Source organism: Petaurus breviceps, unplaced genomic scaffold (genome assembly GCF_028583685.1).
Source record: "Petaurus breviceps papuanus isolate PSGF00001 unplaced genomic scaffold, PetGlider_PUasm1.0 90897, whole genome shotgun sequence".
Taxonomy (NCBI): domain Eukaryota; kingdom Metazoa; phylum Chordata; class Mammalia; order Diprotodontia; family Petauridae; genus Petaurus; species Petaurus breviceps.
The window spans coordinates 1,783,478-1,800,923 of NW_027187374.1; the positions used below are offsets into that span (position 1 = coordinate 1,783,478).

The 17,446-nt window shown below is 37.9% G+C and overlaps 1 protein-coding gene and 1 pseudogene across 1 annotated transcript in view; both read left to right on the top strand.

The window, feature by feature from the left end:
* Nucleotides 1–17,446, top strand: part of GRIK1 (glutamate ionotropic receptor kainate type subunit 1) — a 171,631-nt gene that overhangs the window by 47,939 nt on the left and 106,246 nt on the right. Inside the window, exon 2 of the mRNA XM_069074843.1 lies at nt 14,597–14,764. Within this exon, the coding sequence (XP_068930944.1) occupies nt 14,597–14,764 (168 nt within the window). The remainder of the gene's footprint in view (nt 1–14,596; nt 14,765–17,446) is intronic.
* Nucleotides 11,518–11,931, top strand: LOC138151316 (cyclin-dependent kinases regulatory subunit 2 pseudogene; annotated as a pseudogene).

Below are 17,446 nucleotides of genomic sequence, written 5' to 3' on the forward strand. Positions count from 1 at the left end.
CACACACACACACACACACACACACACACACACACACACACACACACCCTTCTCAGTGTGTTCTCCCTGTTAGCTCTGAAATCAAATATAGGTGATTTTATTTGGTATTTAACACTCTTCACAACCTAGGATATTCCTATCTTTCCAGTCTTTTTGCTTTCTATCCTCTTCCATGCATTCTATGATCTCGCTATATTGATCTTTTTCCTATTCTCCAGACACAGTATTGCAGCTCCTATTGCCATGCTTTGCAATACCCAGACTCCTACTCTCCAGCTCTTAGAATACCTTGCTTCATGTAAGACAGCTCAAACTTCACTTCTTCTGGGAAGCCTTCCCTGGTCCTCTCATTCCCACTCCAGCTACTAGTGCTGTCCTTCTAAGGGAACCTTCCATTTACTCTGCCTTTTTCTTGTTGTCTCTTTGTTAGAGGGGAAGCAGGGACTGTTTTTCCTTTTTCTTCTTATCCCCAGCACATAGTAAGTGCTTGATAAATACTTGTCAAATGATTGATTGCAGAACACAGAGCAGGAGGCCCTTTAATGGTCTTCTGTTAGAACACATTGCTGCCTTAGGAGAGGGATAGGTTAACAGGTCAGGAAGCATTTAACGCTTAATTGCTAGGCACTGTGCTGAGTACTGTGGGTACAAAGAAAGGCCAAAAGAGCCCCCGTCCTAAAGGAGCTCATATTCTGATAGGGAAGACTATGTAAAGAGTTGGAAGCAATCACAGAGGGGAAGGACTAGCATTAAGAGGAATCTGAAAGAGTCTCTCGCACAAGATAAGATTTAACCCAATATTTAAAAGACCCTAGGGAATCCAGGATTTGGAGAAGAGAAGGGAGAAAATTATAGGCACAGGAAACTGCCAATGAAGGGGCACAGATTCAAGAGATAGACTGATCTGTGCAAGGAATTGCAAGAAGGTTAGTATTACTTGATCACAGAATATGATGAAGGGAGTAGAAACATAGGGAGAATTGTAAAGGCCATGAAAAGGAAAACTGGGCATTTTCTATTTTTATTCTGGAGGCAATAGGGAGCCACTGTAGTTTATTTTAGTTTATGAAGTGACATGGTCATATATTTTACAGGAGTGAGGAATCTCTGGCCTTCTAGGTATTTGAATGTGGCCTTTTGACTGAGTCCAAGTTTTACAGAACAAGTCCTTTAAATAAGAAGATTTATTCTGTGAAGTTTGGATTCAGTCAGAGGACCCCACCTGAGGATCTTAAGGCCACATGTGCCCTCGAGGCTGCAGGTTCCCCACCCCTGGTCAAAGATCCGTTTGGTAGCCAAGTGGAGGATAGACTGGAATGGGAAGAAACTTGAGATTTAGAGATTACCCAGAAGGCAATTGCAATATTCTAGGTATGAGGTGATGAGGGCCTACATCAGCATGGCAGCAGTGTTAGAGGAGAGAAGAAAACATTCAAGAGAGTCTGCAAAGTTAGAAATGAAAGGACATGGCCACAAATTGTATATGTAGGGTGAGTGTCCCTGAGGAGTGGAGGATAATACCTAAGGAAAATTATATTATCTTTATTATTTTGTAAGAAATATCACTCTGATCCATCTTTTTTTTTCTTATTTTGTCAGACCTGACTTCTGAAGGACATGATCAACTAATATGATTACTTCCAGACACCAAACCATCTGCTTATTAACCTGCATGGCCCCTCCCAAGTGGCATACTCACTTCTATTTACCCTGTAAACAGGCAGCTTGAGTTAGGCCCTTCTCAGGGGATGTGTTTCTTGTCCTTGATTTTTCTTCATTATGACCTGGTCAATAAGAGCCAAATCAGGGAGATTTTTTGGGGGGTGGTTTTTCTAGCCAAAGAGTACTAGAGGTAGCTAGGTCTCATAAAGCAACCAGAATTCCTTAAGTGTCAGAGAGGGGTGTAATCAGCAACATCTGAAGGCCATCTCACTTTCCCTAACTAGAATAGTTCTTTCACCTGACAATTATTCTTGCTTTCCCCAATGATGAAGTAATAGAGAGGAGCTGAGAACTATTTACCCACCTCTTCATTAAAATATTCACCCATTGGGATTGCTTTGCCTTTTCCAGGGGAGGTCTGACATACTGTCAGGCCAATTAGAAAGAAGAGACACCTAAGTTTAAAAGGGCCCTGTTGGCTCTTACTCCAGGTCTTTTGCACAAATAGACAGAAACTTTTTATATAATAGGTTTGGCTCCCTATTAAGAAATTGTTATCTTGCTTGGAGAATTGCCTCAGCTTACCCTTTTGTTAAATCTCACTCACAATATACCTAAGTTGTGGTAGTCTCAGTAGCACATGGGAAGTTCAGAAGAACAAAGGGTTTTTGGAGACATTAATGAATTCTGTTTTGGACTTGTTAAATTTAAGATATCTATGGAATGTCCAATTTAAGATGTCTAATAGGAAGTTGGTTATATGAAAGTGGAGGCCAACAGAGGCTAGTTATTAAGAATATGAGATAAAGATATGAGAATTATTCACACAGATATGAGAATTGAATCTATGGGAGGTGATGAGATCATCAAGCCAGATAACATAGAGGAAGAAGAGAAGAGAGTCCAGGACAAAGCCTTGGGGAACGCCTGCACTTATGGGGTATAACCTGGATGAAGATACAGTAAAGGAGAATGAGGAGAGGTTCTGATAAGAGAACCAAGGGAGAGTAGTCATAGAAAGGGGGATCAACAGTGTAAAAGGTTGAAAAGAGGTTTTAAAAAAAGATTGAGATAAAAACCTTTAAATTTCCTAATTTAAGTGGCTCTTGGTAACTTTGGAAAAAGCATTTTCAATCGGATGATGAGGCCAGGAGCCAGGCTATAGAGAATGTAGAGATGGGAGGAAATCAAGATCCATTTAAAATGACTTTCTTAAGGAGTTTAGCTACAAAAGGGAGGAGATATAAAGGAAGATATCTAACTAGGAAGGTTATGTCAAGATGAGTATTTTAAAACTATATTTGAGGAGGGGCAGCTAGGTGGCGCAGTGAATAGAGCACTGGCCTTGGAGTCAGTAGGACCTGAGTTCAAATGAGGCCTCAGACACTTGACACACTTACTAGCCCTGTAACTTTGGGCAAGTCACTTAACCCCAATTGCACTCCAAAAAGCAAAAAAAGAAAAGAAAAAAAAAGGATATTTGAGGGGCTCTTGGCAAATGGCCTCGATTTAAAAAAAAATATTGCCTTGATTTTTTGAGTGAAGAATCAGTCAGGTTCTTAGCTGGAACAGAGAGTCCCATGGAAGAAGGGATTAAAATGTCTGCAAAAGTTGCGGTTATTACAGCGATAATGAATAGATTAAGGAGGTATAAAAGTATTATCTTGCTGAAGTAAAGGCTCAGCATTAAATAGGTAATTTAAATTGATGGTAGAACTTGTTCACACAGTTTTGTGTTTTTTTTTCCAGCTCTATTCAGCAACATTAGAATGAGAGCAAAGACAGTGGATATTGAGAATAATCCAATGGAGAGACTTAACAAAGCATGATTGGTAATAGGATAAGATGACAAGGGACTCAAATGTAGAGTTTACTGTAGAGTTAAACTAGTTCACCAAGGGGTCAGGATATAGAAGGAAGGATACTATCCCTATATAGTCAATGTAGGGATGATGCCTTGGGAAAAAATTGAGGGGTAGAAGGACTGCAAGTCATTGTGATGAAGAACTGGGTTAGTGATTGTAAGGCAGAGTGAAAGACTAATGAATGATGTTTGGAATTCCTGAGTTCAAGGAAGTGAAACATTTAAGTGAAACATTAGTGAGTGACAGTAAGATTGAGGTTGTCATCCTTGTGTATAACTGAGGTGGAGCAGAGTAGGATATAAGATATGAGTTAGTTATGGAACTGGGAAGACAGGTTGTTTTAGAATTCATGTGTTGAAGTCTCCTATTATGAGGCAGAAATTTATGTGGGAAGAGGTTATGAGTCATTCACTAAAGTCATTGAGGAAAGAACAACATCTGGTATCAAACTCAGTTTGAAAAAGGGGCCACTTCTCCACACATAAAGATTCCTGAGGGTGAATATCGATTTAGATAACCATACATTAACATTATCTATGTTCTATTGTACTTTCATTCATTTGGTTAAATATTTCCAAATTACATTTTAATTTGCCTTTTTGGGCAGCTTTCAGAGATTTGGTACATAGCACTGCATTTGCTCATCTGGGTCAGAACACTTGTAAACACCAAGACTGGTTTGATGAAAATTATGGGGAAATTCAGAAGCTGCTAAATGAAAAATGAGAACTCCACAGAGTTTACCAGAAGAACAATTCATTCATCTCTAAGAAGGTAGCATTTAATTTCAGCAGAAGTAAAGTATAAGTGAAGATTAGAGAGTGCAGGATTCTTGGCTCAGCAAGAAAGCAGATGAAATTCAGTTTTATATTGATAGTAACAATACAAAGAACTTTTATTATGCCCTGAAGGCTATTTATGGTGCAACTCAGTACTGATTACCACATTGATTACTAATAAGAATATGATCCTAGAGAGATGGGCCGAACACTTCCATCATCAATCAATACTGAGGCCATTAACCATTTACCTCAAGTTGAAGTCAGTACCTCCCTAGCTGAAGTTCCAACTGAAGAAGAGGATCTGAATGCCATTAGGCTTCTTTCATGTGGCAAAGTACCTGGTGATGATTCCATTCCAGCTGAGATTTACAAGGTAGGGGTTCCATTGCTCATACAAAAGCTGACTGAAATCTTCCAGGCTATATGGTAAGTGGAGGTTATCCCCTAGGAGTTCAAGGATGCCTCCATTATCCATCTCTATATAGGTAAAGGAAATAGATTGTCCTGTGACAATCATAGGGGGTTCTCTTAGTCATTGCTGGAAAGATTCTCGTCAGAATTCTCCTTAATAGGCTAATCCTTCACCTGGAAGATGGTCATCTACGTGAGAATCGGTGTGTCTTCAGAAAGGACCAAGGAGCAGTTGATATAGTGTTTGCTGCCTGACAACTACAGGAAAAATGCCAGGAGCAGAACAGAGGTCTGTACACAGTGTTTGTAGATCTGGCCAAGGCCTTTGATACTTTTAGTCATGAGGCTTATGGAAAATTATGTCAAAATTTGGTTACCCAGAGAAGTTCACCGGCATTGTATGTCAGTTTCTTGATGGCATGCTTGCTTGGGTTCTAAATAATGGACAATGATCCTGTGCTTTCACAGGCCCAGTGAAGTGAAACAAGGCTGTATGCTTCTTCCCATGCTTTTTAGCATGATGTTTTCAGCTATGTTGTCAAATGCTTTCAATAATCAAGGTCAGCTACTGCACTGATGGTAAATTCTTCAACTTGAAAAGGCTACAAGCCAAGATCAAAGTTGAGGGAGTGTTGGTGAATGATTTTTTGTTTGCAGATGATTGTGTACTCAATGAAGCCTCTGAAAATGAGATGCAGCAAAGTATGGATCATTTCTCTGCTGCTTGTGCTAATTTTGGCCTAACAGTTAACACCAAGAAAATACAGTTGCTCCATCAGCCACAACCATACCATCCATATGTGGAACCATCAGTTACAGCAAATGGAGAAGTTTTGAATGTTGTAGATAAGTTCCTTACCTTGGTAGTGTGCTTTCCAGGTTTGTACACATTGATAATGAGGCTGACCCATGAATTGCCAGAGCTAGCTCAGTGTTTGGGGGGCTCTGAAGTAAAGTATGGGAGAGAAGAGGTATTAGACTGACTACCAAACTGAAGGTCTACAAAACCATTGTGTTAACCTCATTGTTGTAGGCCTGTGAAACCTGTGCAGTCTACCAGCATCATGCCAGGAAACTGAATCACTTCCATTTGAATTGTGTTAAGATTCTGAAGATCACCTGGCAGAATAGGGTAGCAGACACTGAGGTCCTTATTCAAACTAAACTGCCAAGTATTCAAACTGCTTCAGAGAGCGCAACTCCAATGGGCTGGCCACAGTGTTCAAATATAAAATGTATGCTTGCCAAAAAGACTATTTTATGAAGAACTCACACAGGGCAAGTGTACACATGGTGATCAGAAGAAGCAATACATGGACACTCTCAAGGTCTCTCTTAAGAACTTTAGAATTGATTGGGTGACATGGGAGACACTGGCACAGGACTGCTCAGTATGGAGTGCCCATATCAGAGAAGGTGCTGTGCTCTTTGAGCAAAGCAGAATTGAAACAGCTCAAAGGAAACACAGGATGTGCAAATTTAGAGAATCCACCCCCAATGTTCCCATGGACTACTTGTGCCTGACCTGTGTTAGAGCATTCCAAACTCCTATTGGTCTGATCAACCACATGCAGGCACATTGTAACTTGGTTCTAGCATAGTGAATCATTTTGGTCCTCTTTGAGAATGAAGAAAGACAACCAATCAGCAACGAGGCTTGGAGCAATTAGAGCGAAAGAAGAACTTTGGTTAATGTAGCCTGCGGTTACAACTTTTTGATTGAACTTAAACATTGATTATTTTGTGTCAACTTTTATCCTCTCTGATTTCTAGCTATTGGAAACATGAGAAAAATTATAGTGTTTTTCCTCTCCAAATGTTTTTATATTTATCTATAGGTACATATTTCATGTCCGTTTTCAAAATACATGCAAATTAGATGCATTTTTAAAAGTATTTAATTTCAGCCTCTTTGTATAGGTGGTGAAAAAAGGATTTTTACATAGCTTCAGAGAAATACATAACTGATAATACTTTCTTTTTTTTTTACACAAATAGAGAATTAAAAAAAACAGAAACAAAGACATATCATAAACTTAAATATTGGAAATTAAATACAAGGTTAGAAAGAAATAAAGCCTTGTCATGTGCATAGCAGAACATGAGAGGATTCAAAATAGGTAACAATAAATTTTCATTTCAAGAATGCCTGTATGTTAAATAATACTCGTGTTGAAAATTGTCCATCTTTGCTTCCTTGTGAGTTTTCTTTTGTTCTCTGCTGTGTACTTTTTTACTTTGTTCTTTTTTCCCCTCTCCCCAACTCCCCCAGAAAGCCACAATAAAGTTTAAATATGTTTCTCTATAGCTATATATATATATATACACATACATATATGTATATACATACATATATAGACATATACATTCCTGAACCTATTTCACTCCTGATATTTCTTTTTATGCATACACATATCTCTTATTTCCTATCCCTCCTGCCTCCTCTACTTTATTTTTACCCACTACCTTGCTCTCCTATGACTTGCCTACTCCCTCCAAAGATTCCTCCCCTATCCTCCCATTCTACACACCCTTCTGTGCCCCTATTAACCTATTCTCTCACCCTCCCCTCTAATGATCCCTCCCTTGTCCTCTCCCCCCTCCCTATGCCCCACTTTATTTCTTCTGAATTTGGAAGACTTCTCTACTCTTCTAAATATATATGTATTGTTTCCTCTTACACCCATTCCCAATGAAAGTAGGACACCAGAACTACAAGCCCTCCTCCCCCATCTAATTCCTATGGATCAGTTCTTCCTCTTGCACCTCATTTGTATAAAATAGTTACCCTTTTAAAATCTTTCTAAATGGTTTTACTTTTTAAATTCATATCATGTCCAGGTTCTCCCCAATCTTTCTTATGAACTACCCAATTATTAATAATAATCTTAGACATAAATTTTATTTTATATACATAGAAAATAAACAGTCTGTCCTTATGAATCCCTTATAATCAGTCTTTGCTGTGTACCTTATATTTATATTAGTTCTTGTATACCGAATTGTCTAATAAGTTCAGGTTTTTTTTTTTTAACGAAGTCTTGAAACTCTGAAAGTTTATCAAATGTCCATTTTTTTTTGTTCAAGATAATAGTTAACTTTGCAGGGTATGATATTTTTGGCTGGAGCCCCAGTTCTTTTGTTCTTTGATATGTTGTGTTCTAAGACCTTCAGTCCTTTAATGTTTCTGCTGCTAGGTCTTGTGTAACTCTACTTGTGGCACCATCATATTTAAAATGTTTTTGTCTTGGAGCTGTTAATTATTTTTCCTTGAGCTGGGGATTTTGAATTTTGACTATGATATTCCTATGAGTTTTCCTCATAGGATCTCTTTTAAGTGGTGATTGATGGATTTTTTTTTTCTATTTCTACTTTCCCCCCTTGTTCTAATGCTTCAGGACAATTTTCTTTAATAATTTCTTGTATTATAGTATCAAGATTATTTTTTATCATAACTTTCAGTTATTCTGATTATTTTAATATTTTCTCTTCTTGATCTGTTCTCCAGATCTATTGTTTTTCTTATGTTTCATTTTCTCTTCTATTTTTTCATTATTCATATTTTGTTTAATTGTTTCCTGATCTCTTATAATTTCCCTGGCTTCACTTTGCCCAATTCTAATTTTCAAGGTGTCATTTTCTTCCTTAAGATTCTGGATCTCCTTTTCTAATTGGTTGGCTTTCATACCCTTCCTTTTTTTCTTGGATTATTCTTATTTTCTTTTTTAGTTTTTCCTTCATCTCTATCATTTGATTTTTAAAGTCTTTTTTAAGGTCTTCTATAAATTCTTTTTGGGCAGGTGACCATTTAACATTACTCTTTGAGGGTTTTTTTAATTCAATAATCCTCCTCTGAAGATAAACCCTGGTCATATCTATTCCCATAATAGGTATTTATAGTTTGATTCTTTTTCCTTCGCGCGCGCGTGCGTGCATGCGTGCGTGCGTGCGTGTGTGTGTGTGTGTGTGTGTGTGTGTTTTGATAGCTTAGTTATTTGTAGTCACCTCTAACCCTGGGGTATGGAGAATGGTGCCTCTTGCCCCAGATCTTCCATTCTTTCCTTTAACCTGAAACCAAAGCCAAACCTCCAGCCTCCTGTAAGTGCCCACAGCTGGGGGCTTTCTGTCCCACTGCTTCTGTACTCACCTGGTGTGTGTGCTGGTTCCTTGCCCCCACTGCTCTTTGCAGCACAGCTGGGTCTGGCACTCCTTGTCAGCAGAGGTTCCCTCGACCTTCCCAGGCTCAAATGCCCAACTCCCCTCACTGTACCAGGGGTAAAGGTTCTGGGGGTTGGGGATGAGGCAGCATTTCAAACCAACTAACCCCAGGGCTTATTGCTTGTTGCTTAAGAAGTTAGCCAATTGCTGTTAAAATGGAACTTACATTGGAGGTGTTTACTCTTCACAGGAAGCAAACCTTATCCTAGGATTTTTCTTTTGAACTATATAAATTGTCCCAGGAGGACCCTGTTATGCCCCTGTTCTTATTTATCTCCACCCATATTTTGTTCGCCCTAAGGTGTTACTCTTTCCTGGGGGAAGATCTTCAGAGTGGAATTTTCTGACCTACTCTACCATCTTCTCAGAATCCTCTCCTGATAATACTTTCATGAAAGGAATTATGCACTTTAATTACTTGTAGGTATGAATGTGACCTATATTTATAGGTGCCAGTCCACATTTTTTTGGGTTAGAACTTGATAGATTTTATATGTACTCTCTTTTACAATACAAATTTCTGTGTCTCGATGTTACTCCACTATGTCACACTAAGTGTATATGGGGGAGAATATAGGGAATTCAAGAGAAGATTGGTGCCACTGGTTTGAGGGCTGCTGAGCCCTTTTTCAGGGCTGCTTTCCACTTTTAGCTCTCATTGGTGACTCCTAGAATCTACAGCTTCAGTATGTGCAATGGCCACATCCCAGGAAAAGTGTCTAGGTAGATGGGTTTAATGAGTTTGAGGGTAACTGATAGGCCTCAAACCCATTGGTGAGTTAGGGAGGGTGTCAACCCCAAGCACAGAAAAACTTCTCCCAGTGGAATGTGAGGCTGAGAATAATTTGTTCCAGTGGTCATGATGGTGACTGAAGCAGGCATTGTGGAACACTTAAAGGTTGCTTCAATATCGAAGATGCCATGGTCATTCACTGCATCCCAGACCATTGCCAGTCCTGACTTTTTTCTTGCCACTGGACTTCGGTTATGGAAAAGAGGGTAAGGTTGATGACTTCATGTACCTCTGCCTCACTAATGTCCAATTTATATATGAGTCAAAAGACAATTCTACCATTTTACTATTTCATTATTTTACTACCTCAAAGTCATGACAACAAGCAACTGATGAAGAACCATGCACAGATACACTGGGAGCTGTAGTCACAACTTTGCACACAGGTAATAAGTTGTCTTCTCACTGGACTGAAGAAGTGGTGGGACTCAGCTGCTCCATGGGCATCTGAGTAGCCTTTTTAAAGGACTGCACTGTTTACCTCCTGGCATAAGGGAGTGACTAGAAAAGTACCCTAAAATTTGTCAGCTTCACCCAACCTAACTGTGAACTGCTTACTATAGCAGGGATTCTAACCTATGTTCAAAACTCAAAATAATGTACAAAAACTTTTGCAAAGATGATTCTAATCACCAGTGGTACATGTGTGCATGTTTATAGACAGCATGAAATCAAGTAGGCCTGAAAATCAAAAAGCTCTTGTTGTAAGTGAACTCAGGTATCACATTCAAATAGAAGGCCTGAGTGAAACAAGACTGGCAAATGAATGCCAAATTACCAAGGTCAGAGCTGGAAATATGTGTTTCTGGAGTGGGCTCCATGATGTGGAGAGCAATGAAGTTGGCATACGTTTTGCAGTCAAATCTAATCTAGTCAAGAAGCTTTCCTCCCAAAAGGAGTGAACAATAGACTCATGGCAATGTAATTGTCATTTGCAGGAAAGCACCATGCCCCCATCATCAGTGTATATGCTCTCACCTCAATGAGGTCAAAGAAAAACCCTCGTCATCAGTGTGCTGAAAGAGGGCAAGCTTGGAATTCTGAGTGACTTTAATGCTATAATAGGTATAAACTATCAGACATGGCAGAGAGTCCTTGGAAGGAATGGAATTAGAAACAGCAATGATGACTACTGAAGACTTGAGCATCTCATGACCTCATCACCTACAATGTCTTCCATTTACCTAAACAATAAAACTTCGTGGATGCACCTTCAGCAAACATTGACGTTTAATAGACTATGTAATTGTAAGGAAAAGACAGGATGTGAGGGTGACAAAGGTGATGTGTGGTACAGAGTGCTGGACTTATCCTCATTCACATTCAACAAAAGCAATGGTTCCAAGGCAAGATGATTACCAGAAGATTTAATGTCAACAGATAAGAGCACTTCTCCATTCTGAACAGTTTGTTCCTGACTAGGAGGGAAAGCTGAGCCAACACATGGTTGGCAACAGTGGAGTAGAAAAGGAGTCAACAGCATTCAGAGATTTGGGCCAGAACACTTGCAAACGTCAGGACTGGTTTGATGAAAATGATGAGGAAATTCAGAAACTACCACATGAAAAATGGCAACTCTGAAGGGTTTACCAGCAGCATAATTCATCCAACTCTAAGAAGGCAGTGTTTCCATAAAAAGTAAAGTGTGGTAAATCAAGACCCCCGGGGGAAGGGAGCTCCTAGCAGTTACTTGTAGTGTCCGTCGCTGCTTGGGCTTCCCTGGCATCTTCCTCGCTGCTGAGCTTGTCGCTGGCGTAGCTCTTCGGGACTCTGCACTGCCGTCAGCATGGCCCACAAGCAGATCTACTACTCGGACAAGTACTTTGACGAGCACTACGAGTACCGGCATGTTATGTTACCTAGAGAACTTTCCAAACAAGTACCAAAAACCCATCTGATGTCTGAAGAGGAGTGGAGGAGACTGGGTGTCCAGCAGAGTCTTGGATAGGTTCATTATATGATTCATGAGCCAGAACCACATATTCTTCTCTTTAGAAGACCTCTTCCAAAAGAACAACAAAAATGAAGTTTATTTGGGTTCTTTACTTAAATTTTTTTCAAACTATGTATATGTGTATATATGGTAGTATTCAGTGAATACTTGAAAAAATGTACAAATCATTCATTCATACCTGTGCACGAGCTGTATTCTTCACAGCAACAGAGCTCAGTTAAATGCCACTGCAAGTAGACTGCTTTACGATGTTTAAGATACAATTTTTCTCGAGTCAATTTTCTCTTTAATATAAGTGCCTATCTGACTTCTCCTTGAATTACATTTGTTTAACAAAGTTCATATGTTACGTGTAAAAAAAAAAGTGTGAGCAAAGTTTAGAGTTTAGAGGGATGTAGGATTCTTGACTCAGAAGGCAGATAGTAACAGCCTAAAACATGGGCCAAAGACCTACAGTGCATTTCAACTACTCAGCAGCTCAGCACTGATGGAGCCACACTGATCTATAATAAGGACATGATTCTGGAGAGGTGAACTCAGCACTACCACAGTGTTTTCAAAAGACTGTCATCAACCACTGCTGAAGTTGATTCCTCTCTAGTCAGACATTCCACTGAACAAAAGGTTTTGAATGCCCATTAATCTCTTTTTGTGTGGCAAGGTGCTGATTCCATTCCAGGAAAGATTTATAAGACAGAGGGGTTCATTGCTCATAGAAAACCCCAGACATCGTATTTCAAGAAATATTGAAAGAAAATTGCCTAGGTCTCCCAGAACCAGAGGGCAAAGACCAGATCTGTGTAGAAAGTCCGAAGCTCAAACACAGCAGTTAAGACAAACATAAAAAAGGTAAAGATGAATAAATAAGAATGGGGAGAAATGCAGGATGTCAAGCATAGGGAAATGAGAATAAATTGCTTAAATTCAAATATAGTGAGGTGATACATATGTCTTCTAAACTCTTATCATCAGAATGGGTTCCTGAGGAGTCTAATTAGACAAGGTTGTAGAATGGTTTTGATGTTTTGATGATCCTAAGAATGGAAAGAAAGGGAAAGAATACACTGGGGAGTAAGTGGAGCCAGGGAAGGAAAGTTAGGAAAAGTTACCTCACATTATCAAGGGTGGGCAAGTACACAAACAAGGAGGATTGGGTGGGGGCAGGGAGCAGCTAACACTTGAACCTCACTCTGATATGACCCAATCTAAAGAGAGAAGACCACACAAGCATGAGTGCAGAAATACATTTCACTCAAGAGGGAAATAGGGGGGAAAGGGGAGAAGGACTTAGAGGGAGGTAGATAATCCTAAAAAACAAACTAACCAAAGTTGCACAAAAATATTTATAGCTCTTTATGAGGTGGCCAAGAATGTGAATGGGTATGTATAAATTGGGGAATAGCTGAAGAAGTTATTGTGTATAAATGTGATTAAATACTATTGTACTGTAGAAAAAAATTAAAGGGATGGTTTTAAAAAGACCTGGGAAGATTTATATAAAATGATGCAGAGCACAGTGAACTGAACAAGGAGAACAATTTATACAATGACAAAAATAAGGTAAAAGCAAACAATTTTTTGTTTTGTTTTTGAGGGATTCTTGGTTTACCTGCCTCACCCAATCTTTTTTTGTCACTGTCAAAACAGAAGCAGAGGAATGGTTGTATAGGAGTGAATATTATTTTGTATTGGTCTTTGTTTTGTGGATCACAATGGCCAAAGAATGCATCACTTAATAGGCAGCCTACTGGTACTTAGCCTCTCCAAACTTAGTGAAGTTAATCCTAACACTGTCACAGGGATCATATTTGAAATCTTTCCACAGAACCTAGCAGATCTCGTGCTCTGCTTTGATAGCTTTTGAGACTTAAGACTCATGTTCACATTACAATAATGAATCAGAATAAGACTTTTATGGATCTGGACTTTGTTTTATAAAGCATGTGCTTAATGATTTTTTAAATTTAATTCTGTGAGTTAAGAAACTCACAGAAAAGTTTGAAAGAAAAAGTTTGACTTTTTGTGACCACACTTGGGGTTTTCTTGACAAAAATACTGGAGTGATTTGCCATTTCCTTCTTCAGCTCATTTTATAAAAGAGAAACTGAGGCAAACATGGTAAAGTGACTTGCCTAGGACCATACAGCTAATAAGTGTCTGAGGCAAGATTTGAACTCAGTTCTTTTTGACTCCAGGCCTGGTGCTGTATCTGCTGCACCGCCTAGCTGCTCTGTTTAATTATGGTAGCAAGTCTACATGCTTTTGTCTACTATATTGCAATAACTGAACATATTTCTTCCGTGCTGACTACTTGATAATCCTACTACAGCAGATGGCAAGACTACTATAATGGTTCTCGTTGTAGGGTAGAAAAAGGTCAATAGGCCTTTCAGGACCCCTCTCTCACAAAGGTTAAAGGAAAAATTATTTCTATTTGAATCAAATTTTTTAAAAAAGATAATTCTCGAACACAAATTATTCATAGATTATTTCAAAATAAAGTAGGAAAATCTTAAAAGAGCATCATTAAAAATTAAAGTAGTGATTGAAATTTTCTGAATCTTAGTTTTATAAATTATTTCAGTCATATTTTGTTCATTTCCACTATGAAAAAAAAATGATGAAACATCACTCTCAAGATATATCATCACTTAGTATCTATAAAGCACTTTATTTGTGGGGGAAAAACTTGTTATTTTCCATTGTCAAAAAGGATTACATCTTTCTGCATTTTTATATACAGGTTGTATGTACATTTAGAAAATGAACATAGAATATAGAAATGACATAGAAAACAAATTTTGACTCTTTGGTGAGTTGACTTCATTTTCATCTTCTCATGTCTGTAACAGAACCTCCCCCAAACAAAATAATGTGAATAATGCTTCTTATCTTTCTTTTGCTTCTACAGGAGGAATTTTTGAAACTGCAGAAAATGAACAAGTTAACGTTGAAGAGTTAGCTTTCAAGTTTGCAGTAACCAATATTAACAGAAATCGAACACTTATACTTAATAATACATTAACTTATGATATCCAGAGAATTAATCTTTTTGATAGTTTTGAAGCCTCAAGAAGAGGTAAATATTTTCATGCTTTAAAATTCTTCATTTAGTAGTATGTCTACTTGATACATATACTATTTTAAAGAAGAGTGTTATTTGAATGTTTTGTAAGAAAATTCAGTTTTTCATTATCATGGATAAGTTTATTAAACTATTTGATGCTTCCTGTTTCTGCTTGCTTCAGCTTTCTAATTAACTCAGTTGCAAATAGAAAATATCAGACCTGAAGTGTTGAACTATTTCTTGAAAAAGGACTGCTACCAGCTCTGAGAACCAGTCAACTGTGAAATTTTTCAGAGTGAACATTTACATCTTGGAAATGGGCAGCTATTATACACAATTCATTATTAAGTTTAATCTTTATTATTAACAGTTATTGTTAATATATTATTATTTAATATTATTAATATTTATTATTAACAGTTTCTTCATTACTTTTTCTTATTTAAAAAATTTTCCCAATTACGTGTAAAAACAACTTTTAACATTTTTTTTTAAACATTTTGAGTCCCATATTCTCTCTCTTCCTTCCTTTCTCCCTCATTGTGAAGGCAAGCAATTTGATATGGGTTCTACATGTGTAGTCATGCAAAACATATTTCCATATCAGTCATGTTGTGAAAGAAATCAAATGACAAATAAAGTAAAAAAAAAAAGTATGCTTTGATCTTCTTTCAGACTCCATCAGTTCTTTTTCTGGAGATGGATAGCATTTTTCATTATAACTCCTTCAGAATTTTCTTGGATCATTGTATTGCTGAGAATAGCAATTCATTCAGAGTCATTCAGAGTTGATCATTATACAATGTTGCTGTTACTGTGTATGTTTTCCTGGTTCAGCTCACTTCATTTTGCATTAAGCCATGTAAGTCTTTCCAGATTTTTCTGAAAGCATCCTGCTCATTATATCTTGTAAGCAAAATAGTATTCCATCACATTCATATACCGCATCATGTTCAGACATGAACATCCCCTCAATTTGCAATTCTTTGCCACCACAAAAAGAGTTTCTATAAACATTTTTGTACACATGTGTCCTTTTCCCCTTTTTTAATCTCTTTGGGATATAGACCCAGTAGTGGTATTACTGGGTCAGATGATAGGCACAATTCTATAGTTCTTTGGGCATAGTTCCAAATTGTTCTCCAGAACGGTTGGATCAGCTCACAACTCCACCAACTGTGCTTTGTTGTTGTTCTGCAGTCATTCAATTGAAGAATTAGCTTTCAAGTTTACAGTAACCAATATTACCATACAGTGCTACTGGAAAAACCATAGCTTTGATTATATGGACCTTTGTTGGCAAAGTGATATCTCTTGTTTGTTAGTTTGCTGTCTAGATTTACCATAACTTTCATCTTTTAATATCATGGCAATAGTCACTGTCTGTAGTGATCTTTGAGCCCAAGAATATAAATGCTTCCATTTCTTCTCCCTCTATTTGTCAGGAAGCGATGGGAGCAGTTGCCAAGATTTTAGTTTTTTGGATGTTAAGGTTCAAGCCAGCTTTTATACTCTCCTTTTTCACCCTCAAGAGACTTCTTAATTCTTCTTCATTTTCTGCCATCAAAGTGGAATTGTCTACATGTCTGAGCTTGTTGATGTTTCTCCTAGCATCCTTAATTCTGGCTTTTGATTCATCCAGCCTGGCATTTTTCATGATGTAATCTGCATATAACTTAAATAAGGTGACAATATACACCCTTGTCATACTTCTTTTCCAATCTTAAACAAATGAATTGTTCCATGTTTGATAACTGTTGCTTCTTGACCTGCAGACAAGTTCCTCAAGACACAAGTAAGAAGCTCTGGTATCCACATAGTCAAAAGTGTTATTGTAATCAATGAACAGAAGATATTTTCTCTGGAATTCTCTAGCTTTATCCATAATTTGGCAATTTGGTCTCTAATTCCTCTGCCTCTTTGGAAAACTGCTGAAGTCTAGGTTGTAGAATCTTAAGCATAACCTTGCTGGCATATGAAATGGGCACAACAGGGACGGCTAGGTGGTGCAGTGAATAGAGTACCAGCCCTGGAGTCAGGAGGACCTGAGTTCAAATCTGACCTCAGACACAACACAAAAAACTAGCTGTGTGACCTTGGGCAAATCACTTAACCACAACTGCCCTACCTCCCCCCGCCCCCCGCCAAAAAAAAAAGCAAAAAAAAAAAAAAAGGAAATGGGCACAACATCCTTGCAAACATTTGTCATTTTCCTTTTCTGTCATATTAGCCAATCTGATACATGTGAGGTAGTACCTTTCTCTAATGTATGTTTCTCTAATCAATAGTGATTTATAGCATTTTCTTCACATGATTATAGATAACTTCGACTTCTTATAAAAACAGGCATATCTATGCCTTTTCATATCCTTTTACTATTTGTCAACTGAGGAATGACTTGTATTCCTATAAATTTGATTCAGTTTTTTACATATTTGAGAAATGAAGCCTTTATCAGAGAAATTTGTGGCAATTTTTTTCACCATTATGATGACTATGTATTTCCTTCCATTCTATTTCCCCCGCCTCCTTTCACCCTATTTACTTTTTAAAAGTTTTTTGTTTTGCTTCTGACCATCTCCTTCCCCAATCTGCCCAGCCCAGAAGCCTCCCCTCTTCTCTTATTCCCTTCCTTTCTTTTTGGCAAATTCTACTTTTTAAGGAGTTCTTTTCTTCAGTGAATTTTTTTTTTTA